The sequence below is a fragment of the Lacerta agilis genome, chromosome 2 (genome assembly GCF_009819535.1).
Source record: "Lacerta agilis isolate rLacAgi1 chromosome 2, rLacAgi1.pri, whole genome shotgun sequence".
Lineage (NCBI taxonomy): Eukaryota > Metazoa > Chordata > Lepidosauria > Squamata > Lacertidae > Lacerta > Lacerta agilis.
The window spans coordinates 70,469,350-70,494,513 of NC_046313.1; the positions used below are offsets into that span (position 1 = coordinate 70,469,350).

The 25,164-nt window shown below is 45.9% G+C and overlaps 1 protein-coding gene across 4 annotated transcripts; it reads left to right on the forward strand.

Moving 5' to 3' along the window:
* On the forward strand, positions 1-24,759 carry ACY1 (aminoacylase 1). 4 transcript variants are annotated; one of them, XM_033140657.1, is made up of 15 exons: positions 1-54; positions 2,842-2,992; positions 9,345-9,409; positions 12,369-12,473; positions 14,863-14,957; positions 15,865-15,941; positions 17,443-17,532; positions 18,319-18,375; positions 21,038-21,111; positions 21,374-21,423; positions 22,166-22,310; positions 23,325-23,393; positions 23,712-23,791; positions 24,190-24,250; positions 24,367-24,759. In XM_033140657.1, the coding sequence occupies exons 2-15, from the start codon at positions 2,875-2,877 to the stop codon at positions 24,529-24,531; spliced, it is 1,251 nt and encodes a 416-aa protein (XP_032996548.1). In that variant the 5' UTR covers positions 1-54; positions 2,842-2,874; the 3' UTR covers positions 24,532-24,759. The 4 variants fall into 4 exon arrangements, with proteins under 4 accessions (XP_032996548.1, XP_032996550.1, XP_032996549.1 ...); XM_033140656.1 differs by lacking the exon at positions 1-54 and adding an exon at positions 221-404; XM_033140659.1 differs by lacking the exons at positions 1-54; positions 23,712-23,791 and adding an exon at positions 198-404.
* The last annotated feature ends 405 nt before the right edge of the window (positions 24,760-25,164 follow it).

A 25,164-nucleotide genomic window follows, 5' to 3' on the forward strand; every position in this document is an offset into this window, starting at 1 on the left:
TGGCGCCGAGGCCAGCCCTGAAGGCGAGAAGACAGGCGGGACCCCGCTGCAAAGGTGCATTGGCGCGCTCGGCTCTTCCTCCCTCCCTCCGCAGTAACCCTTACCAACTCCCTCCCTCCCAGGAAGTCTTGAACCAGAGGCATCTTCTGCCTCTCTCCGAAAGCCTCGCCCCCGGCCACGTGCGCCAGACCCCCCCCCCGCCCCAACTCGCCCGGCTTGGGACGGAGGCAAGGCGGCCAGGCTGCCCCCCGTGGGATTGGCCACGCCTGAGGCCGGCGGGCGGGCTGGAGGCAGGACTGTCCCCGCGCCCAGCCTTCCTCCGCCGCCGCCGCCGCGAGTGCAGCAGAGCCAGGCAGCAGGAGGAGGGCTGGAGGCAGGCAGTGGCTTCTGCGGCGACTGGAGAGGTGGGTGAGCTGGGCAAGGCGGGACTCGGGGAGGCTGCCCGAGAAGGTCCCCTTTTGGCGGCCCAGCGCCTGGCACCGCCGGCCCTTGTGCAGCCTGCAGGGAGGAGGGAGAGAGGTTCCTGCGGAACTACTTGTTTACTTAGCAGCCGGGGCGCGGGAATGCGCGTCCTGAGGGGGCTGCTCCGCTCTGGGGAGGGGCGAGCCGGCTCGGCGCCCCTCGGACGCCCACGCTCCTGACCGCTATCCCCATAAACGCCCCTTGTGCTTCTCCACGTTCAGCTCCGCTTTAGGACGACCCCCCCCCCTTCGGAATGGACTGCGGCTTCCCAGTCCCGCTGCCTGCGTTGTGTGGCCGGCCTTTCCCCCTGTCAAGTGCAGCCTGCTTAGCCCACAAACGCGTTTTATTCTCCCCTACCCTCAAATGCTTAGTTTTAAAAAAGAAACGAGAAACGAAAGCCGCAGCATTTTCCAGCACTCATCATACGCTGTCATGCCCCAAACTTCCCTTGGCCAACTCTGCCTCTGCTCGTTTTCTGAAAGTTTCCCTCTCGATCCCTGCTGCCTTAATAACTTATTGTCTCCCAACGCCCTGTGCCTGTTTAGCACGAATCTAGCTTTGCAAAGCAAGTCCACCGAAGTTACAACCTCTGGCGAACTTTTTTGCTCGCCTACCTGCCTATGCCTGCCTATTTGAAGCGCCTGGTTGCAGTGACTGTGGTAGATAAGGGATTCTACAAGCCTTCCTTCTTGCCGCACAGGTATTGCCACAGAGCAGTGTATTGTGGACTCAGTGCTGCTCATACATTAAGGGTTTTTTTGGTATTTTTTTAAAAAAATGGATAGCATCAATGCTGTCCACATGAAACTGCCATCCCATGTTATTTTCCTGACTAATCAACTATGATGTGTGGATGTTATGAAATATTTCCATGCATGAGCAGCACCTTCTTCACAATAAATTGCTGGGCAAAAGTGCCTGCAGTCTTTCTTCCTATATCTCTTCTTTAAAAACAAAACAAAACAAACACCCCCCCCCCCAAAAAAAACCCTACTTCGCATACTTGCTCTTGCCCACTTAATGCCCCCACTCCCAATTCTATGCTCACCAGTTTCCTTAACACCTAAATCACAAGAAATTTCTCCTGTGCTATTAATTTTACCCACCTCCCTTCTATTCTAGTCACTACCATGATGTCTAAAAACCCCCAATATCGAGTCTTTAATATCCTACAGCATTATTGTATTAAAAGGAGAGCACAAACTGTCGACCTTTATATCATAGAGTCCCTTATTACTAGTCTTGAACCCAGTGCTTTTTTCCCTAAATATATATATATATATTTAGTGGTACTCTCATTTTCCTACTCGTATTGAAATTTTGTTGTTCAGTTGTTCAGTCGTGTCCGACTCTTCGTGACCCCATGGACCAGAGCACGCCAGGCACCCCTATCCTCCACTGCCTCCCGCAGTTTGGCCAAACTCATGCCAGTCGCTTCGAGAACACTGTCCAACCATCTCATGTATTGAAATACTGCCCCTCAATGAGGCCAAACTTAGATTCACAAAACGTTTTGGGGTTATGCATCCCCCCAGGAAAAAGCACTGCTTGAACCCATCTGTTAGGAGCAGCTACACATTGATAATGCAAGTTGTACCTATTTACAGCTGTCTGACAGGCAGTAATTCAATGGATGCAGCTTTCTTCACGCCTGTAGGGCATGGCTATCTATACCTGTGGAGTTTCTGTGTTGAATGCAGGACACAGTCAGTAGGGTGTGTGTGGAGGTGGCAACGCTACTCCCAACTTGTAGGTCAGTTCCCCAGCCTTCTGTGTTTCCAGGACCTTTTGCTAAGCTGCCTGTTTGAATGCTTCCATGTAGGTGTTAAGAGAACACATCACCCGTTACTCTTGCCATTACTGTATAGTCATTTCTCGTTTCCAGCAAAAGTTGCCTTGTGCTCTAGCCCAAGAGCTGTATACTAGACACAATACCCTGAAGAAGCTGTTGTAGAAAGTGCACATGGCCATGCTCATTTTCAAATTAAACCTTCTGACCTTCATAGTAGTAGGTGTAATGGAGTTGAAAGTAAGCCTTGATTGGGATCCCCCCCCCCCTTGGGTGCAATGATGATTGGTCCCTCAAGTGCTGAGCTCAGCTTTCATAGCTTTGTATGTGTGTTTTTTGAACCATTACAATTTTGGGAGCGAATCCATTTCGGGGAAGTTTTTAAATCACCAGTCAATTATTGGTGCCATCTGGCAATTTCCTCCTGTTGCTACAGCCTCAGGAAAGCGAGAGAAGGCACAGCAGGAATTAAATGTGGTTATACAAGTTAGTACCTGTAGCAGCGCAATTCCACTCTGAACAGTAAGGGAGAATGATATTCTTGCTCTTGCTCTCTGCATTTCCTATGTATTCACTTCTTAATTTCACAGAGGACTCTAATATCCTGTGTCCAGAAGGCTAACATGCTGCCAGAGAAAGACCCTAAAAGGCAAGGGGAGAAGGACCCCCGAGAAGATCCATCAGTCACCCTCTTCCGGGAATATCTGAGAATCAAGACTGTCCAGCCAGAGCCTGATTATGGTATGGAGGGTGTTTTCTTTTTCCTCCTTCATTTTAAAAAGGCGAAGTTCTGCTGCTGTCTACTTGACTGGTGTCACTGCTGGAGCTTTGCAGAAACATTACATAATCAGCAACCAATGGGAGTCCATTCGGAGGCTGGTTACTTTAGCAGCTGGAGGTAATGTTCTTGCATCATTTGCCAGAGTGAACAAAACAAATTGATTTCTGGAGTTCATTTGAAATGGTTTTATCTCACCTGTTCTGGCTAAGATGCACCAAATGCATTTGCCACATACAGCATAATTTAAACAGGAAAAACCATCTAGTTGGAATTATGCATCCCTGGATATATTTACACAGACCTATGATCATCTGTGCTGTGCTGTGATCATTCGGTCCATATGAATTATTCTGAGTACAGCTTGTGAGTATCCAGCTCCACCCCATGTTTCATATGTATTATTTTCAATATTTAGCCTTTATAATCACATGGATAAGCCTCACTTCCATTGCCCCTCAGCACTTAAACTATGCTTTAAAGAGTGAGGGGAAATCTCTCTCCTCTCACTTTATAACACGCATTTCATTGCTTTCTTTTTAAAAAACAACATCCTATCAGTTTGCCAGGAACTGATTGGTCTGCTTCTATACCACTGTTTCTCTGGGAAGCTCAGAACAACATTTTAGCCTTATTAAACAAACACACACACACCTACACCTGTGAGCAGGGAGATATTTGGGACAATTTTTATTAAATTGTTAATTAAAATACCCAGATAAGATAAGTAAAATTGACAACAAAATTAACTGTTATAATACAATCCAGTACATTTGCCATCTTTTCAATGCATCATTGCATTTTCTACTTCAAAGTCAGAATATTTCTCTAGCCTCCTTTTCCAACTCAATCAAATCATAACTTAAAAATACTTTCAGACAGGGTATCTTGCAATAATGCTAACGTGTCCCATGACATTTTCCCATGGTTTGCTTTGCTGCTCATAGAAGACTACAATGTAAAGAAGAAGGTTATGCTAGAACCCTTTCCGCTGACAAAAAGTTTTATATGTGCGGGCAACATTTTTATATGCTGAAATGTTCAGCCATGTTCGCCTGCTACCATCTTCAGTCTGAGCAATTCGGACCAGACGCAAACTTTACTTTCTCTGAAGTAGGCCAGTAAAATTTCCTGAGGACTAGATGCACAAAATTCCTTACTACGCTGAAGAACCAGCATAACTTGGTTGGAGACATTAGGAAAACAGAGAAGTCACAACTGATACGGAGTAGGCCAATGAAAACACAGTTCAACACAGTTAAATAAGGCCACAGACAGCCCTGTACTCACTTCTGTGAGAGTAAGTCCCACTGAGCCCAATGGGGCCTGTTTCAGAGTGGATGGATGAACATAGGATTGAACTATTAACCGCTTAACAGGTTTATGCATGAGTCCCTCTTTGTTGGATTATAGCCTTCTGCCAAAATCCACAGAAAAATTTTAGAAGAACATAAGGTCTTGAGTGTTCCCAGTCGGACTTCTGCCCTTTCCCCCTTTGCATAGCAAATCACCATACTGTAGCACAAACAACTTTTGACACTTTCCTGGGTTTTGGAAATACTTGGCTGGAACTTTTGAAAGCTACTACTGGAGTAATGCACATCAAAAGCCCCAGTGGTCCTCACTAGGCAGAGGAGCAGAAGAAACTTGCTAGACCAGAATGGAATGTTTCATCAAATGCAAGTCACATGGAAGTTCCAGTTTCAGGGTGTGTGTGTTTAAAATTTCTGTTCCTTGCATGATTCAGTCTATTCCTCAAAAGATTCAAGTCACATTTCTAGCCCATATACATTGTTTCAGCAGACTTAACCTTCCTACCTTCACCTTCCTAACCATGATTCCTTCCAGTGCAGATGAGCACAGGATAGGCCCAGGGATGAGCAACCTGTGACCCTCCCAGAGATTTTTTGACTCCAGCTCACATCAGACCCAGCCAGCAAGGGATTGTGGGAGTTGTAATTTCTGGGTGACCCTAGTTTCCCCACTCCTGATATAGAGTGCAAGTTGTGCCTCAGGGGACACCAGATAGGGATCTGATATCCCTTTCTCTTCCTCCACTCATGCCCAGTGGACAAATCTCTACATATTGCTTTTTGAGTTGCCATTTGAAACAAATAATGTATGCCATAGGCTATCAGATCAGAAAGTAATTTGGAGGGGTTTAATGGTGATATTTTGGACCCAAAGCTACTCAGAAGTGTGAAGCAGAAGGTGTTAATAGCTTATCTAAGAAACACTTTGCTGCTTTTCGAACTTTGGTGCTGAGTGAAGTCCACATTCCAGAGCTTACTTCAGACAAGTATTGCCCCTCTGTTATCCTGAAGTATTAATGAGTCACAAAGTGAGGGGATTTAAGCCTTGTTTTCATGGCAACAGGAGTAAATCTGTATGCACTGAGCACTCAAGTGAGTTAAGCTGGAAGAGAATTTTTTGTCTGTCGTATACGTTGGCTCTCGTCCACTTCGTTTAGGCAGACATTGAGTTGCAGTCATGTGAACCCTTGTCCTCAGTGTACTCAGCCTAAAGTTGGCAAAGTTACCCTTTCTAAGTCACTTTGTAACTTAGGCTCCTGTTCCCATATCACATAGTTTGAAGTAAGGCTACTGAAGCCAGCGGGACTACAGTGGTACCTTTGGTTACAAACTTAATTCGTTCCGGAGGTCCGTTCTTAACCTGAAACCGTTCTTAACCTGAGGTACCACTTTAGCTAATGGGGCCTTCCTGCTGCCGCCACGCGATTTCTGTTCTCATCCTGAGGTAAAGTTCTTAACCCAAGGTACTACTGCCAGGTTAGCAGAGTCTGTAACCCGAAGTGTTTGTAACCCGAGGTGTTTGTAACCTGAGGTACCACTGTACTCTGGAAAGAGTGGCTTAAAGGCTGCAGTCCAAGGCTGCAGTCCTAGCCTGCCTGGTGCATCTGAATTGCATTACATAGGGCTTTTTGAGCTAGGGTCAAAATTCATATGAGAAGTGAGATTGTGTATTTTAATTGAAAAGACAGTGTATGGGAGCACCCTTGCATGTCCACTACTGCATGGCGGCCATTGGAAAGTTGTTGAAAAGAAAGCCTCTGTGTGGTAGCCCGCTTGCCACCCAAGAGCTGGCCTTATGTCCCTGCCACATGCTTGCAGCGTGTGCTGGATATACCAGAAGGAGAAATGGCTCTTGTGCAATGCACACTGAAAATCAAATCCCAGGCATGGCAGAGGGTACACATGACAGGATTGCTACGGGCAACCTCATTCAGTGTTTTGTTCACACTGTCACCAACTGTGTGTCTGGCGGGTTCTGTGAATAGTCTAAAGAAAACTGGTCAAGTCATTTTGGGGGAAAATAAAACCGAAAAAATGATTTTTTATTATTACAAACTTGCACTGGATTACTATTTGCATTTTACTTACCGGTACTTACCGGTACATCAGCTTACTTCTGTTCAAGCAAAGGATTGGCTTACCACTTTGCCAGAAATAACACTTACAAGAACTTTTGTAACTAAGAATTATTGTCTTACCATGCAATCCACACACCCCATCTGCTGCATGCGGTGATTGTGGCGGCGGCGGCGGCGGGGGGGATTGGATAGATAATTGTTCAAAACAGCTCCTTTGGCCTTTAGCCTGGCCTGGGATCTGCTAGATCAGCATAGGCAAACTCCAGCCCTCCAGATGTTTGGGACTACAATTCCCATCATCCCTGACCACTGGTCCTGTTAGCTAGGGATGGTGGGAATTATAGTCCCAAACATCTCGAGGGCCGGAGTTTGCCTATACCTGCACTAGATCCTGAGCTACCCACCCTCCCACCCACTGCCATCACTTGGTGGCATTAGACTTCTGCTGCTGCCTGGCTGGGGTTAGGATTGCTCTTGCGAGTTTGCCTTTTTCCTCCTCCTTAGCAATTCATTTTCCTTCCGTTTTGTGTATTTTAAATTATAAACCTGAGGGTAGGGTCCATCTTATTACAGGCTGTTGTAAGCTGGTCTAGGAGCCTTTTTTCAGCTGAAGAATATACTGGAAAATACTTTAGGTAAAATGTCACAATCCTATTTAGCTGTATAGGATATGCAGCCTGGGATGCATCACTTGTGAATGTTAGTGGGAGAAAGAAAAGTGCAAGAGCCATAATTAGCTGTTGTGCGTTTTTCACTTACAGAAGCAGGAGAAGCCCATTTAAGTTTTGCTTGTGAAAAAGTCTCGGTGGAGAAAGCCTTGGCTTGGATCCATGAAGAGGGCATCACCATTAGGTTCTTACTGGACTATCATCGTTGCACACTTTTGAGCTAGGCAGAATGAAACTGTAAGAATTGTTTCCTGTGTCCAAGGAGAGAAGGCAATAGGAGGACAGCGCCAGAAAACTCCAGCACAAAGCGTTTGCAGGGAGAAAAGATTTGTTGTTGAATTCCCACCACCCTCCCCTGTTTTGCTGGAGGGGCCCTGCAGGGAGAAGAATCCATCAAAGGGGACTTAATAAGGTCCGTTTCCTGTTTGCTTGGCCAAGTAAACTCCTGAGAGGAACCACAGAATGAAAGCAAAAGATTTTTATCCCCCTCCGTTTGTTTTGCCCTACTGGGTCAAGGAGGCCCACATAGAAGGTTCTGAAATAGAGAGGGGCTAGCTTTGAAAAACAAAAAACAAAAACTTAACGCTCTCTGGACACAGTCAGTAGTATGCAGTTGACCCTGTAGTCCTTGCAGAAATTGTACTTTTGATTTAATCTACAAGGAAAATAAGGCAACGCTGCTCCATGCAGGCTTACCATCTTTAGAATGTTTTAACTTCTCATCATGCCTTGTCTGGTCCCTGTCAAACTGGCTGGTCAGCTGTGGGGCAGGGAGAACGGATGGGTGTAAAGTGTGCAATGGGAAACATTGGAAATTAGCAGCACTGACAAGACTTGAGAACCTTTCCAGATTAAATGTCAAAATAATCCTCAGAGCAATATTCATGCAGAAGAATAGCGGAAGGCAGGCCTTTTCTTTGCTTGACACACTGGGCTTCAGAGAGAAAAAATGAGAAGGTGCAAGTTGCTCTTGTTGCTTCCCCCTTGCCCAACAACTGTGTCCATCTGCAAAAATCAGTGTGGAGTGAGAGATCAGCCTCTGTCCTGAAGCCTCATCTTCTGCCAATTTCAGGGTTGCATTATTGCCACTGCAATTTAAGAGAGCCTTCCATATAAGCAAATGCTGGAATGACACCCAAAAATTCTATGCCTTTTTTTAAAAAAAATATTCCTTGTACGTAGAAATATTAGAGGTTTGAACACCCTTTCCCAGTGATGGGAGAGCATTCCAGCATGTTATCAGAAGGCAAAACAGGGGTTCGCAATTTTGGATAAGAAAAACCAGAATAATTATGATCCAGCTGGCAGAGTGCTGGGTGGACTTCGGAGAACCAGTGTGGCGCCATATTTACCAGGTGATCTTATGCTTTCGGCTGTGTGTCTTTCCGAATACCTCTTTCTGCATCTCTTTACCCTGCCTTTTGACATGAGGTGTATATTTTCAGGACTGTCGTTATGTCTGTAATTATAAGTTTTAATATTGTGCTATGCCGTGTTTTAACGTTGTAACACACCTTGTTAAAGTAATAAATAAGACTATAATACAGTAATGCTTGCTATCATTCAAAACGTTCAGTGGAAAATACTTAAGACAAAGAACTGCTTTAGCTAATATGAAACAGAGGGCTCAAGCAAGAGGCCTTTGCGACATTTTGCAGAGAAACATGTAAAAGCCAGGGTATGCAAACAAGATGTATTCCCAAAAATATTTTAAAACCTTGTCTGGTGCTTCAACTCCATTTGTTGTCCACCTCTGGGAAAAAGTTTTACTGCTCATACTGCATTGGGTACAATGGATGTGCAGCTTTTTGCAGAGGCTACACTGATGATGTTGAGTAAGTTTTATTGAATTAGCTACTTCATGTTGTATGCTGCCTTGGTAATTTATGGTTTTATGTATTTATTATTGCATTTCTATGTTGCCTTTCCTCCAAGGAACTAAAGGTGGTGTGCATGTTTCCTCTTCTTCCCCATTTTATCCTCACAGCAACCCTGTGAGGTAGACTTGGCTGAGAGTGAGTGATTGGCGCAAGGTCACCCAGTGAGCTTCATGGCTAAGTGAGGATTTGAACCCTGGTCTCCCAATCTCGGTCCAACCCTCTAACCACTACACCACACTGGCTGTCTCTAAGGCCAGTTTATAAATGCTTTTAGTAAATGCATAAGTAAAATAAACGTTATTGACTGAAAGGTGGTTAAAGCAATGTGTTTCATTGATATGTGGTTTTTACAGCTGCTTCTCCTTTCTCCTTCCAGACACAGCAGTGAAATTCTTGGAGAGAATAGGCTCTGAACTTGGCCTCCAGTGTCAGAAAGTGGAGGTAATTAATGAGAAAGCCATTGCCTCGTCTCAGTTCTGTCAGGATGTCTGATCACCCATCTCCAATTTACTGTTACATAGTCTCTCAAAGCTTATGACTTGGTAAAGGAGGTGCCATTAATCTGCCATACAGAAAGCTTTGGGCTAAAGTAAATTGTTACTGGTTCTCAAGAACATTGTTCTGTTTGTTCATTTAAAGTACTTCTAGGCCTCCCTTGATCAAGACACATTTCAGAGCTGGGTACAACGAGCATGAATAAAACTATTCATACCAGATGCAAAAACAACAAAACATCAGTATTAATAACGAGCTAGCAAAATGAGAGGCATAAATAAAACTGTAAAAACTATACTGCCTAAAGAATTATAACGCGGAGCTCTAGTTCCACCATCACAGACTCAAATTTGATATCACAACGGTACATGTCTTTTAAATTCCGTCTCATCTGCTTATTCTCTTAGCCTCTGCGAGAGGGATATTTCTTTACGTTCTTGGATTGTTGTCAGTGTCAAACTTCCATCTGTTTTAAGTACCAGGAATAAGAAGATGGCGTTGGATTCACATGAGCAAAGTGTCCACAAAGCTCCTGTTAGTCATGGGTGAAATGTAGGCCACAATTTTAGATTCCGTAATTGGAATCACTGCATTAAGTTTACAACCCATTATTATTTCCTTGTGGCCACAGAAATGTGCTCTTTAACACTTTCCCAGAGAAGACTATTATTGACAGTTTGGGCCTCAGATACAGATAATCAGTCAATCCTAGTGGTGAGAGAATGTTGGCATTCTTTATTTGTTAATCGTGTAAACACTCTCTGCTGGTGGTGATAATGTTTTACACAAATGTTCACTGGTTCTATTACAATTGTTGTTGTTCAGTCGTTCAGTCGTGTCCGACTCTTCGTGACGCCATGGACCAGAGCACACCAGGCACACCTATCTTTTACTGCCTCCCGCAGTTTCCAATACCAGCACCTAGTATGGAGGCTGGAGTCAGAGCCGCAAATTAATGACCTCAAAATAGTGCCTAGCAGAGGTTCCAAAGAGAATGAGGGCCATATTCTCCAAATGAGTCCTGCCAATGCAAGGATTTCAACTTGCACAATGGGACTTCTCCCCTTCCCTCCATGTGTGTGCCCTGAACCCTCCCCCAAATCTTTCCCAAAGGGTTGGGGAACAGATTTAGGGTGTGTGCAGGGGGAAAAAACCATTCTGTTTTACAAAGAGAAATCTCCCCTCCTATCCAGAGTCAGAGTCAGAGGCACTAATGCTTCTGAATATCAGTTGCTGGAAACCATCTTGTGCTTGGGTCCTGCTTGCAGGTTTCTCACAGGCATCTGGTTGGCCACTGTGAGAGCAGGATGCTAGACTAGATGCCAGGCAAGGAGGCCATGGGGAAGAATTGAGGATCAAGGGAGGACTTGGGATGGAGCCAAATGGGTTCTTTGGCGGGGAAGAGGGAGGAATTCCTGAGATAGAGCTCTTCAGGACCACATATGTTGGCCTGACTTGAAGGGTGGAATAGAAACATAATAAATAAATGGTTTCATAGGCAGTCTTGAACAAGTATTGCTTCATTATGCCTCCTTGATTTGTGTTGTTTAATGTAGTGGTGGTGAGGAATGCCTTCAGATTTATTCTCAGGCAATCTTCTGGTTAAGCCATGCTGTGGGAAGCATTCTGATAATGCTGGTGCTTATATTGGCTGTTTTATAATTTGTTGCAGCCCTCGTGCAGCCTATAATCTCTTCATGAGCTGGCTATCCCATTAATCTCTTATTACCATGTTCTCAGTCTATTCTTGAACAGATCCAGCCTGACCTTTCCCGCATTAGGGCCTGTATTTAGACTGATTATTGTTACAAATTAATGTCATGCAAAAATTGAACTTTTTTTTTAAAGGAGTGAGTTGTGTTCTTTTATCTACTCCTATGTGTTGGTAAAGGCCAGTTCTCCCCCCAAAATGTTAAAATGTAAATGGGTCAATTTCAAATATTGGAGTTTGCATCTAGCTCAGTCTTTATCATGAAAGTCAAGGGTACTTTAAAAGGACTAGCAACCATAAGCCTGTATGAATTTCCCAGAGTCTTGTATCTGTTCCGGACTCCGTCTAGTGATCTCTGGAACTTCTCTGTGTTGGAAAGTACTGCATTTTATTATGCCGTTGGAGGACTGCAGGTATGAACCTAGATCTGTAGAAGCAGTTTGGGGCTGCCTGATTTCGCCATAAGGAGACACTGTTTGCCTGAATTCCGAGGCTCATTTTGATTCAGCCTGTGGCACTGTATCTCCCATCTGTTTCTTTAACTCACAGTGAACAGGGTTGTATCCAATGCCGCTCCTATTTAGAATAGATCCATTGATGTTAATGGACCTGAGTGACTCGGATTTATTAATTCCAGTAGGTCTACTCTGAGTAGAACTTGGTTGGAATACAACCCACACTGTGTTCAGCCTTGCAAACAAGTCTACAGAAGCTAGTCACCTATAATGCTTCCCTCGCTACCCATTTAACCCAAAAGTGGCAGTTTTAAAATGTTTTTCCTGCCTCGTCACCTCATGGCAATACTTATTTTCCCACAAGTGGCTACTGCAGAAACCTGAATTGAGACAAAGCCACCTTAAGGCACCAGTGTGCTTGCTGTCTGTCGGATTCTCGCTTAATTTAATGGAACAATTTGCAGAGAAGAAAATAAGACCCCGTGAAAACTCAAAAATGACTATAAAGTCCAAGCCACAATAAGGTAGAATAGTGTGAGCCAGAACAGGGTGCTTCTCTCTCATCATCATCATCATCCATCAGCCCCTCTTGCTGCCTCTCTGGATTGCACACAGAGAGGTTGGTACCTTTAGAAAAACCGTTTCCAAATACTTGGGAACCATCTGCTGAGTTTTTTGTCCATACTGATCTAGTGACAGGACGAGCAACCCACAACTGACTTGGTGTTCTGTGTTGCAGGTCTGCCCTGGCCGTGTGATCACCATCCTGACCTGGAAAGGCACAAACCCGCATCTCCGCTCCATACTGCTGAATTCCCATACAGACGTCGTGCCGGTGTTTGAGGTTAGAAGGGGATTCAGGTCTCTGCATCTTGCATGTGATGCCTGCTGTTCAGAAAGGGTGTTGGTGGTACAAATGTGCCCCCCTCCTTCAGAATGCTTTGAAAGACCCAGGGAAGCTTGATTATGCTTGCTTGCTTCGTGTTTTGAATATATAGAGGACACAGGTTACGGTGCTCATATTGGTGTGATGCATTTTCATTCACGTCAACACCTGTGTCATCCTGGGGGATTAGTAATATGTACCGTAGAGTTCACACTTTCTAGGATTACAACAGTTGAGGGATGAGATGCAAGATACCTTTGAGTAAGCCTTATAATTTAAACTCAAGGAAACTCTGCCCACTTCGTTATTATTATTATTATTTTAGATTTTAAAACAGCTTTATTTAATTTCAAACTTATAAAATACAACCATATCAAATCAACCAATAGAAACAAATAAACAAAAAAAAAACCCAAAAGCATATAATCTAGACATAGTAATCCACAAAAAATAATATATGAAAAACAAAACACATGGAAAAAAGCAAAGAATTATAAATAACAATTAAAAATTGACTTCCAGTTGTCTGTATATCACTTCCCTTAATAATAAAACAAAACTTGCTATACCTTATACAATTGCCCTCTTCGTTATTCTAGTCCCCAGCTTTATACCAGCAGAGTGCCACCTACAGGGAGAAATAAAGAGCTGCAGGCATTTAGATGGTTTCTTTAATACAGTGGTGTCTTGGTTCTCAAACTTAATCCGTTCCGGAAGTCTGTTCCAAAACCAAAGCGTTCCAAAACCAAGGCATGCATTCCCATAGAAAGTAATGCAAAACAGATTAATCTGTTCCAGACTTTTAAAAACAACCCCTAAAACAGCAATTTAACATGAATTTTACTATCTTACGAGACCATTGAGCCATAAAATGAAAGCGATAAACAATGCACTATACTATAAAATACAGTGGTACCTCGAGTTACAAACGCTTTGGGTTACAAACACTTCAGGTTACAAACTCCGCTAACCTGGAAGTAGTACCTCGGGTTGTGAACTTTGCCCCAGGATGAGAACAGAAATAGCGTGTGGGTAGCACGGCGGTAGCGGGAGGCCCCATTAGCGGAAGCGTGCCTCAGGTTAAGAACGGACCTCCGGAACGAATTAAGTTCATAACCCGAGGTACCACTGTAAAGTTAGGGAAGATAGCCATATTCCTTAAAGCAGTTAAATCCAAAGAAAGGGATTCCTAGTTTCAAAACGTTACCAAATCATACAACAGAGGTTGTTTCCTAAGAACTCCTTGCCTGCCAATGAAATATCAAAATTGCTTTCCTTGTTTTCAACTTGGATACCTCTGGATGGAAAGCAATGGGTGTTTCCTCTTTTGTTTCCTTAGCTGACACATTGTGTTAGGATCACTTTCTTGGAAATGCTTGCTTGTTCTACGCTAGGGTGGGAAGATTGAGGCAGGGCCTTAATCTGGTGGTAGAGCACATGCTTTGCATGCAAAAGATTCAAGCCTCGATCTGTGGCATCTCCAGATGTGACTAGAAGTGACCCCTTCTGAAACCCCGGAGAGCCCACTGCCAGCCAAAAATACCAAACTAGATGGCCTGACTTAGCATAAGGTAGTTCCTAAAACCTGCTTCACTCTGCATTCAGCACTTAATTGGTTCTCCTGCAACATTCAGTGGTGGAGCATATGCCCGTGCTGCCCAGGCCGGGCGTGCTCCCGAGGGGGGCGGGGCATGGAGGGAGACGCACCCACTCACCAATCCCACTTCCTTTCCTTCCCCCTCCGTTATTTACTCGCTTGCCTCTTTTCCATCCTCTCCACTGCCTGCCTGCCTTCAAGCATCCCTGGAGACTTGCCGCCGCTGCCATGCCACTGGGACGCTCGCTGGCAGGCGGGGGAGAGGATGGGAAGGAGGCAGGCGAATAAATAATGGAGGGGGAAGGGAAGGGGAGAGGAAGGAAGTGGGATTGGTGGGTGTGCTCAATGCCCACTGGGAGGAGGTGCCCGGCATGGGAGGAGCGCCACTGCGAAAATCCGCGCAGGGGGATTTTGTCACAACCCCCCCCCCCCAGAGATGGTACCCAGGGCAGACCTTCGTCCGCCAGTGGCAACATTACAGTTGTCAGTTTGCTATCACAGTGGGGAAATATTCCCATTTGCCTTTGTTATATGGAAGTGATTTTGCCCAAAGATAGTACTTGAGCATCTGACATAATATTTGAGAGTCTTTCCAGACAGGAGTTGAGGAATCCAAGATCTCATATATTTGCTCCTAATATTCAAAATACATAGGATTTCCCCTGTGCTGTAATAGCCAGGATATCACATTTTCAGTGCCTCGTGTCCTCCCATCACCTGAGGTGCTCTGCGTTGTTTTCCTTCCTACAGGAATATTGGCGCTATGATCCATTTTCAGCCTTCAAGGATTCTGAGGGAAACATCTATGCACGTGGAGCCCAAGATATGAAATGTGTTTCTATCCAGTAAGTCCATCCATGGTGGGGGAGAGGACACATGACTGAGAAGATTATCTCAACCTATCATAGTTCACGTAGAGTGCTCGTTTCAGTTAGTGCACTTTAGTGAGTGCAGAAGTCAGTGGAAAATTTAATCCTGGTCAGTTAGTTAAGTATTTCTATTGTTTTACTTGATTGGGGGGGGGGAGAAGCTGCCCCCCTGCCCCCTCCTTGGCTATGCCCATGTACTGAATGCACAGCTTCTGGTAGATACAAACTGTGCATCTGAGCCATGGGGGGTCCCTGATGGTGACTCCCTCAAAGACATTGGTGGTCAGACACGAATCTATGGAACCAGGCAGTCCTTGAGGTATCCTGGATCCAAGTTGTAAAGGCCTTGTAAATTAATATGAGAACCTTGAACCTCTCCCAGTAGCGTACAGCCAGTTGGTGCTAGCTTTTGAGTATTGGAGTTGTGTGTTGGCGATAGTCCGTCTGCATCAACACTCTAGCTGCACCATTTTGCACTAGCTGGAACTTCCAGACCAGGCTCAAGAGTAACCCCACGTAGAGCATATTACCAATGCATGAATTACAGTGGCCAAACTATGAGAATGGCCATAAGTTGGCAGACTAGCTGTAGCTGGTAAAAGGCATTCATGGCACCCCCAAATTCTTACTAATGTGCGGTTAATATGAATTGCATCGTCTTGCTCTGCCCTGTATGGTAAATCTTAGAAGTCAATGGACTCTGATTCAGGCTTCAGATAGCTGCAGTGGCCCCTTCTAGCCGCCACCGCCCAAAAACCCACCCTCCCTTTCCCTCCTTTATCATTCCTGCACCTGTGCATGATCCTGACTGGGCATAGGCCAAGCATCTCTGGGTTCCCCCAGGGGTATCATCAGCCACTAAATAAGGCTCCTTTCCTTCCAGGTACATAGAGGCCATCCGGAAACTGAAAGCCGAAGGTAGACAGTTCCCACGTACTGTTCATATGAGTTTTGTCCCAGGTGAGTTAACCAAGGGCTTATTCTTTCTCATTTACTTGTATTTCCTGCCCCTAATAGTTTCTCCTCCTTTCCATATTTCTCTCAACCCCTTTGAATGAGCTTTAAAAGGGCCAGCCCTCCTCTTCCCTTAGATTTCCCTCCCAAAAGACTGTTGCAGTAGGTAGGAGTTCGTGTCCCTCCGCTCCCCTCTCAGCTTGTGAATTACACCAGGCAAGTCAACCCAAACCTTTTAATCCCTGCCATACAAACCTTCACTGTATCGACTGTCCTCAATCCCCTCTCAATAACCAGACTCACCAAAAACAAAAGAAAGTAAGTCACCACCATCCTTGTGGTCTCCTCTGGTGGTTGTCTGCTTAAGAGATGCTATAGGAGGGGAACCAGAATTTAATACCTGGTAGTGGCGGCGGGGGTGGCTGTTCTTCCTCCACTGCTGGAGGCCGTATGCCTCTGAATACCAGTTGCTGGGAATCACAAGTGGAGAGAGTGCTATTGCACTCAAGTCTTGCTTGCACACTTCCCAGAGGGCATCTGGTTGGCCATTGTGAGAACAGGCTGTTGGACTAAGTGGGCCTGTAGCCTGATCCAGCTGGGCTTTTCTTTATGTGGTCTTTGTAGCTGCCCAAAACAAGGGTTTTTTTTTTTTTTTTGCTTGTAGATCCTTTAACAGACAGCCATTTTTGTTCCATCCTTGGAACACTAGAGGCCTAGCTGTCAACTTTCCCCCCTTTTTTAAAGGGAAATTCCCTTATTCCAAATAGGATTCCTCGCAAGAAAAGGGAAAAGTTGACAGCTATGACTAGAGGGCAGCTGCAGAGGATACATGTACCATGACCAAGGTTTTTGGGCCTGACTGGATGTAAATGGAATATCTGTGTTCTCCTCTCCTTATGCCCTTTTTGTGGTTAAAAGCAATCATGGTGCCTCCCAATTTGGGTTGAGATCATGCCACTGGAGGGGTGGGGGTTTAACCCTTTTCCTTCACACTGCTTCCATGACTTAATCACCCCCCCCCCATCCACACAAACTGCTGCTATTAACTGCAATATAGGTTCATGTCCCCCTCCCTTCTCTCCAACATATAACCACATAGGTTTAATTCAATAAAAATACATCAGAGGGGATCCAAGCACCGTTATCCCATGGCATGTTTCTTCTGGCCCTCTGTTGCAGCCCAGGTAACCAGATACTGATACCTGCTATTTCTGCAGCCTTTTCATTATTAGTACAGTCTGCAGTTTCCTGGCAATCCTGAGCAGACTGACTGGCTCCTGCTACACAGCAGGAAACAATTTGAACATCACAAATCTCTGTGTCATTGCTGAGGAGGATCATCACTGTGAGCTAAATCACCACAAGTGAAATCCCTCCAGGTTTTCTTGGGCCCGTTTTGACTCTTAAGTGCAGAGAGAGATGTGGTTGGTCTCTGGAGAATGAAAGCAAAGGTATTTATGTGGCAATTGGTGATTCACTTACCTGGTCTCTTTTCCCTCCCCTGCAGATGAAGAGATCGGGGGCCACAAGGGGATGGAAATGTTTGTGAAGCGTCCTGAGTTTGCAACACTTAATGTTGGCTTTGCCTTGGATGAAGGTGAGGCTCCTAACAAGGAAGCTATTTTGGACTTGAGTGTATGAGGGAATCGGCCCATACATTTTGCTTTGCCCTTGTTTCAGTTTATCCTTGGTGATTACCTGGGCATACTTCCTCTCTCATTGCCGGAGAGAGAGAGAATGAGATTCTGTTAGGTCACAGGCTTGCTGTCAAAAAAGGGCATACAGTGGTGAAGATTCTTTGTTTTACTGGTGCAAGGCTAATGTTGGTGCTGAACTTTAAAGCCCTAAACAGCCTCGGTCCAGTATACCTGAAGGAGCATCTCCACCCCCATCGTTCTGCCCAGACACTGAGGTCCAGTGCCAAGGGCCTTCTGGCAGTTCCCTTGCTGTGAGAAGCCAAGTTGCAGGGAACCAGGCAGAGGGCCTTCTCGGTAGTGGCACCTGCCCTGTGGAACGCCCTCCCACCAAATGTCAAAGAGAAAAACAACTACCATACTTTTAGAGGACATCTGAAGGCAGCCCTGTTTAGGGAAGCTTTTAATGTTTAATAGATTATTGTATTTTAACATTCTGTAGGAAGCCGCCCAGAGTGGCTGGGGAAACTCAGCCAGATGGGTGGGGAATAAATAATAAATAAATAAGTTGTTGTTATTATTATTATTATTATTATTATTGTTGTTGTTGTTGTTATTTGCATGAGTTTAATGAATTCTCAGCCACTTTGCTGGCGGTCTGTTTCCTGGTCAAAAGGCGCTTCAGAAAGCCTACTGTGTCTTCTAGCTAAATGTGTTGTTTACTAATTCCATTCTCTCTCTTCCCCCAGGCCTGGCAAACCCGACAGACACTTTCACTGTATTCTATGGCGAAAAATGTCCGTGGTGTGAGTACAATCCAGGATTCCTTCTGTGTTTGTGTGTTTGGATTTTTGTCTCTATTTGTGGTTCCCTCGTGGCTACTTCTGGTCTTACATGATGTTTGCTTGCATTTTCAATACAGATCTTGGGAGAGATAATGTCTTTTGAAAGAAAGAACTGTTGAGCCTCTTTCACAGGGAAGTCACGAATTCTTCTGAGTAGTTTCTGGAGTTTTGCCATACCCATGTCTTCACTGTAAAACAGTCACACATGTAACCCTTCCTAGAGCTTTTCGGGGCTTTATGGAGGAGCCAGAGCAGATAATGAGACCAGCATCCTGTTGAAATTGGTTTGGGACTTCATAATTCTTGGCCACAGCTGTTTTTCACTCGCACAGTAGATTCGAATCTGTGGATTTTTTAGTCACAGTTACATCACTGGAGTGAACTTGGAATTTTAAGCCTCCTTCCTTGAGTGGTTTTGTAAACCTTGGGATTTTCAGTAACGGCTTGTAACTTGTGAATAATTTTGCAGTGAATGTCTGAAAGTAGGCATTCACATGTGAGTGTTAACAGATCGTATAAGTGGGATTGCCAGCATTCCCTGCCGTATATCTGTAAAAGGGAGTGGGGATTCATACCAAGGTAACAGGATATCCACCTTTTGTTGGATATACGAATGGTAACATTGCCATAAAACTGATTTATTATAGTTTGCTGCCTTTATTTCCCTTCCTTGATGGCTTTGGCCTACATTTTCTCCTCTTCACCCATGCTTTCTTTCTGGTTCCCTCTCTTTGGGATACTGCCACAGTCCAGTGTCTCATCTGCTGCCTTACTGCCGTCTCCTTCAGTGGCGGAGGCACCCCCCTGGGGGCGGGGCGTTGCGATGTCACAACGCACATGGGGATGGGCTGCACATGTGCGGAAATGCCGTGCATGCGCAGTCCATCAGCCTGGCGCTGCTGTTCCCGCAACGACCGGGCGGGCGGCAGCTTGTGGGTTGCCCCGTCCATGCTGCTTTACAGACGGGGCAGTTCGCTTAGTTGCCACGGGAGCAGCGGTGCTGACTCAGATGCACTGTGTATGCCCAGAATTTCCGGGCATGTGCAGGGCATCCCGCCCAACGCTGCGGCGACCGGGGGGAGCCACTGGGCAAGCGGCGGCTCGTGGGGCTGCCCCAGCCGCCCATGGAGCAGCACGGATGGGGTGGTGGGAGGGGCCGCCATGTGTCACCCCCTTCCCCTGGAACCCAGGGTGAAGCACCCCCTACGCCCCACCCTTCCTACGCCACTGGTCTCCTTTGCTCTTCCTCAATTTATTCCTATGGTGTCTAGCCCATTCCTGTTGCCCACAAATGGAAAGAGTTTTATTGCTCATCCATTGATGCGGACAACTGCTAGAGAGATAATGGAGGAAAATCTTATAGGGTCTACTCCATGATAGTAAAAAACAAAAACAAAAAAACCCCTACTTTACCACCACCAAACATATCCACTCAGTATTACGTAACAGAGCATTTCTGAATAGTGAGGGGCTTTTCACAACTTGGAAACAATTTTTTTCTTGTACCTACTCTTGACATGGATTCAGGTTACAGTGAGGGGGGAAAGTATTTGATCCCCTGCTAAATTTGCCCGTTTGCCCTCTGACGAAGAAATGACCAGTCCATAATTGTAATGGTAGGTTTATTGCAGCTGTGAGAGACAGAATAACAACAGGAAAACCCCCCAGAAACGCAGAAACAAGGGTTTTGCCACCAAGTACTAAGTCATCTTTTGCAAAGGGATCAAATACTTATTTCACTCATTATAATGCACATCAATCTCTGACTTTTGTTTTCTGGGTTTCTGGGGGTTTTCCTGGTCATTTCTTCGTCAGAGGGCAAACGGGCAAATTTAGCAGGGGATCAAATACTTTCCCCCCTCACTGTACATGGAAAATAGGACAGAGATATGCACCCCACCCTTCCTACTCCTTTTGTAGGAATAGTATCCAGGGGTCAGCAAACTTTTTCAGCAGGGGGCTGGTCCACTGTCCCTCAGACCTTGTGAGGGGCCAGACTATATTTGGGGGGGGGGAATGAACAAATTCCTTTGCCACTCAAATAACCCAGAGATGCATTTTAAATAAAAGCACACATTCTACTCATGTAAAAACACGCTGATTCCCAGACTGTCCACGGGCCGAATTGAGAAGGCAATTGGGCCGGATCCCCATGGAATAACCTTTCTGTTTGTTCTTTGAAAATTCACTGTAATGCAAAACGTTGCAGTACAGTTTGCAATGTTAAGCATTTGCGTGCAGTTTTTTTGTTTGGGGCCCACAATGGGGCTCTTAAGTATAGACTGTGCCATTTCCCCTCATAAATTGAGAAACAATGTATACAATATGGATGCAAATGATGTGAGGTTGTGGGGACTTTTGCAGCAACATTTCCTGCTGCTGAAGAAACAAGCCCACTATTCAACTTCAGAAGCAGTTTGGCTCGTCAGCCATGGGGGTCTGTGTGACACTCCAGTACTATTATCTCCTCTTTGTGCATGTTGATCCTTTGGATCATGGCACGCTTCCTCTAAAAGACGTGTTGGATGTGGTTCTCACTTACTGTAGGAGTTGGGCATCAAGGTGTTGCTTTGACCACCTTGCTTATCGTTCACGTTTTGTGCTTCCTCTGAATACTTTGCAGGGATTAAAGTGAAGGTAGAAGGGAACCCAGGACATGGATCCAGATTCATTGAGAACACAGCTGCTGAAAAGATGGTAAGAGATTAGGAATAGGGGCGAAGTGGCATGGGAGGCAAGGCTGCTTTTGTTTGGCAGGGGACAGAATTGTTTGCTTAGATCTAAAAGCAATGCCTTCAGCCACCCGAGCTGAGGTCTGTTTTCATAGACCTTTCTTTGCACAAGCCTTTGAGCCTGATGCCATCCAGCTGCTGGGCCACCTTGAAAAACATTTGCTCATTAGAATATGTATCTATGTTTCCATATTGTTGCATTGACTTTTCTGCTTTCTTGCCCATAGCACAGAGTGATTACTTCCTTCCTGGAGTTTAGAGAGCGTGAGAAACAAAGGTGAGGGGGGGGGGGGAAAGGAGCCCCTACTGGAAGCCTGACTGCGTTGGGAAGAGGGCTTCTCCTGACCTTCTCTATGGCTGACTTTTGTTTGCTATTTATTTGGCGACCATTTCTAATGTGCAAAGGCCTTTCAATCCTTACGTTTGTCCTCGTAACTGAGAAAGAGCCCTCCCTTAGGACCGATGCTAGCATTATTCATTGGGCCACACTGATGCGTGACTTGTTGCCATCTGCGTGGGTTGAGCAACACATCCAGGCTGTCGTAGAGCCCGTGAGCAACAGCCCTGCTGGGCAAAGGCAGAGAAGCTTTATTTCAGGGAGGGGACTGACCCACGGCCCTCCAGATGTTGTTGGACTACAGCTTCCACCAGCTCCAGCCAGCATAGCCAGTGGTGAGGGATGATGAGAGTTGTAGGCCAACTACATCTGGAGGGACTCTGGTCCCCTATCCCAGCGTTTAGTGGCACTCATTGTTCCTGAGACAAGATGCTTGCAGTGGAACATGTCTATGTTTCCAAGACCACTTGTAAGCTGCTGTGTGAGTCACCTGTCATTTGGACTCAGCTTCTTATGGGTGGGAATGTTAGCTGCTCTGACGATTGAAAATACCCACTGTTCCTACCAGTACTTGGAACAGTGATTTTAGCCTCCTGTTTTTTCACCCTTGGGACTTAGGGAGCAATTAAGTGCAGAGTTTCAAAGACGTGGGTTGAAAGTCTTTCTCCCTTGTTTCTTGGAGGTTGAAATCAGAGAAGCACCTTACCTTGGGTGACGTCACTTCCCTCAACCTGACCATGCTCAATGGGGGCATCTCCTTCAATGTGGTCCCCTCTGAGATGTGTGCTGCCTTTGACATCCGCATCCCTCCCACAGTAGATTTAAAGGTACAGTATCTGGCTATTGGCAGAAAGGAGGAGGTAGGGGAATGGCGACAAATTTTCAGGCTGTGGGGTATTGCCTGGAATATGCTAACTGGGAAATGGCTGGGGGGGGTATGTTTATTCTTCCTGCATTGGGCTGTGTCACCTAGAGCTCTTGTTCCTAGGCTTCTTATGTTAAAATTGTTTGAGACATCCTAGTATAAAATATTATGAAATGCTATAAAAAAAATTTTTTTTTGTCTTGCATTGGTTATCATTGATCACATGAAAGCACCTTGCAACCCTTACTGGTTATGGTTAGGGGAATTGAAGGGGTTGATTTCTGACTCTCCCATTCCACTTTTCCTCCTTGCCCTGAAGGATCGTCTCCAGTTGCAGGATCCGCCTTCAGAGGCTGAAAGAAAGGAAGGAGCCAGTTGGGGAAGCAGTTGAGGGAAGCCTCTGAGGTTTGGCATGGTTCAAAGCCAGCCTGGATCCTTGGATCAGTGGTTAAGCTTAAGGAGCATTTGATTTTTTATATTTGTGGGGGTAAGAATGGTGGTCAACCATGGCAGGAAGGAGTGCAGAGGATGCTGGGATGAGTTAGAAGGACTGTGGGATAAATCGAAATCAGAACCATCCTGAGATCAACTAACCCCTTTTACACCCAACTGATCACTCTGCAGGAGAGAACCCTCTGCAGATACCGTTTCATCAGGAGGTCCTTTCTATACAATGTACATTGCCTTTAGCGTGGCAGTAACTACCCATTGGACCTCCTTCCTGCTACATACAGATCAGAGAGACTCTATTTTTCCAGCACCTATTGAAGACACTGCTTTCTTAAACAAGCCTTATAAATTGGGGTTTTTTTAAATAATAAAAAATCCGGTCTGTTATCTGTATTACATCTGAAATGACTTTTATATGTTTTTACTGTTGATGTTTTTATTGTTAAACAGATTCAAGATGTTTCACAGGAAGCAATTCCTGGATGAAATAAATAACACTCCATGTTGCTTTGTTTCTGCTCTGCAGGCGTTTGAGGAGCAGCTCACAGCCTGGTGCCGGGCAGCTGGGGAAGGTGTTAGCTATGAGTTCCACCAGGTAACTGTGGAGACGAGGGAATATTCCAGCAGCCTGTTGCCACCCCCTTAGATCTAGGCGCATAGCTCAGTTCCTGGCTTATGGCTACATGGCCATCTGTGCTGCTGCAGCTGCTTCCACTTCTCTCTCCCTCTCTCCTCCATCTCCCTCTTGGGCCTCTCCTCTCTCAATATGGCTGCCCTTCTGTTCTGCCTTGTCTCCCTCAGCCTCTCGCACTCCTCCTGCCGCTTCTGCCGAGCCCTTGCCACAAGTCTCCTGCACTGTAGGTGCCCTGTTGCCTCCTCCAAGCTTCACCCTCTACCCTTTTCTTTGGGCTAGAAATACACGGATCAGTCGGTGACCTCCACAGAGGAATCTGACCCCTGGTGGAAGGCGTTCAGTGGCACCTGCAGGGACATGTGAGTAAGACGCCTCATTCCCCCCATTCTCACACTCACTCTTCTGAAGACACCTGTGGAAGCTGGTGGCTGTTTTCACCTGCCAGACACAGAAGGAACTGTAAACACAGCATCATTATGGAGGGAGGGTGTGTGTGAGGGGGGAAACCTAACATTCAAGGCATTCAGAAAAAGACTCCCCAAGGGATCAGTATGGAGAAAAAGGAGAGTGGCCCAGTTACCCTCACCCTTGCCAACGTCTCCCATTCTGTTCATCTGAGGTACCCTGTGCTCCATTTTTAAAAATTCTCACCATCTGAATCCCCCCTTCAGAGAGCTTGGAGCCTCCTTGGCAAGAGAAAGAAAAGCCTAGCTTAGCAATGGGAGCTCCCCTGTCATAGTATCTCTGTCTTTGTCAGGAACATGAAGCTGCAGTGCGAGATCTTCCCTGCTGCCACAGACAGCCGCTATATCAGGGCGGTGAGTGCAAGTGCATTTCCTGTGCGCATTTATCTTGTCAGGTGATTTCTTCCAGTACTTTGGTTGAGCTTCTCCTGTCTCCTCTTCCCCCTCCTCCTCCCCCCACTGTGTTGCAGGCAGGACACCCGGCTATCGGCTTCTCCCCAATGAACCGCACCCCTGTGCTGTTGCATGACCACAACGAGTTCCTGAATGAGCAGGTCTTCCTTCGCGGGATTGAGATCTACGCCCACCTCATCGCTGCACTGGCCAGTGTCCTTCCCCTGCAAGCAGAGGCCTGAATAGGGGCAGGCAGAGCATAAGGCAGCAGTCCGAGGGAGAGGGAAACCAAAGAAAGAAAAAGAGAGAGAGAGAAGCTGAAAACCTGCATTGCTTCCTATTTTGAGACGGGACCCTGCTAGAGGGGACGTAGGCCTTAGATGTTTTGATTGAGGGCTAGGGCTTGCTGAGATCACACCCAAAGCAGACTGTTGCATTCCAGCATCCCTGAGTGGTACACAACGGGGGGGGGGGGGAGCATGTTGGAAGCAGAAACGTACACTTACACCAGTATATATAAAGTGGGGCTCTGTAGGTGTCAGCGACTGTTTCTCTGCTCCTTACCCAAAGCACTTACAATCAAGACCCTTGTTTGCACAGTTCCTGCATCAGGTCCCAGAGCTCCAGCTCTTTATCATCACCAGCTACCCATGTTCAGTTTTAAAGGATTAATCCTCAGTCACCAGGTTCGTAGGACTGAGGTTCTCACCACTGAGGTTTCTTGGGTTTTGTGGCAGAACGTTATTGCCTTGTCACTGGCTCCTTTCGGCACCTTCTCCTGTTAACACCAATGCTGCACCTTTCTGCCATGTGACTCCCTTCTCCACATACCAAACCCAAGGCCAAAGCAACTGGAAAAGCAGGGTAAGTCCTAA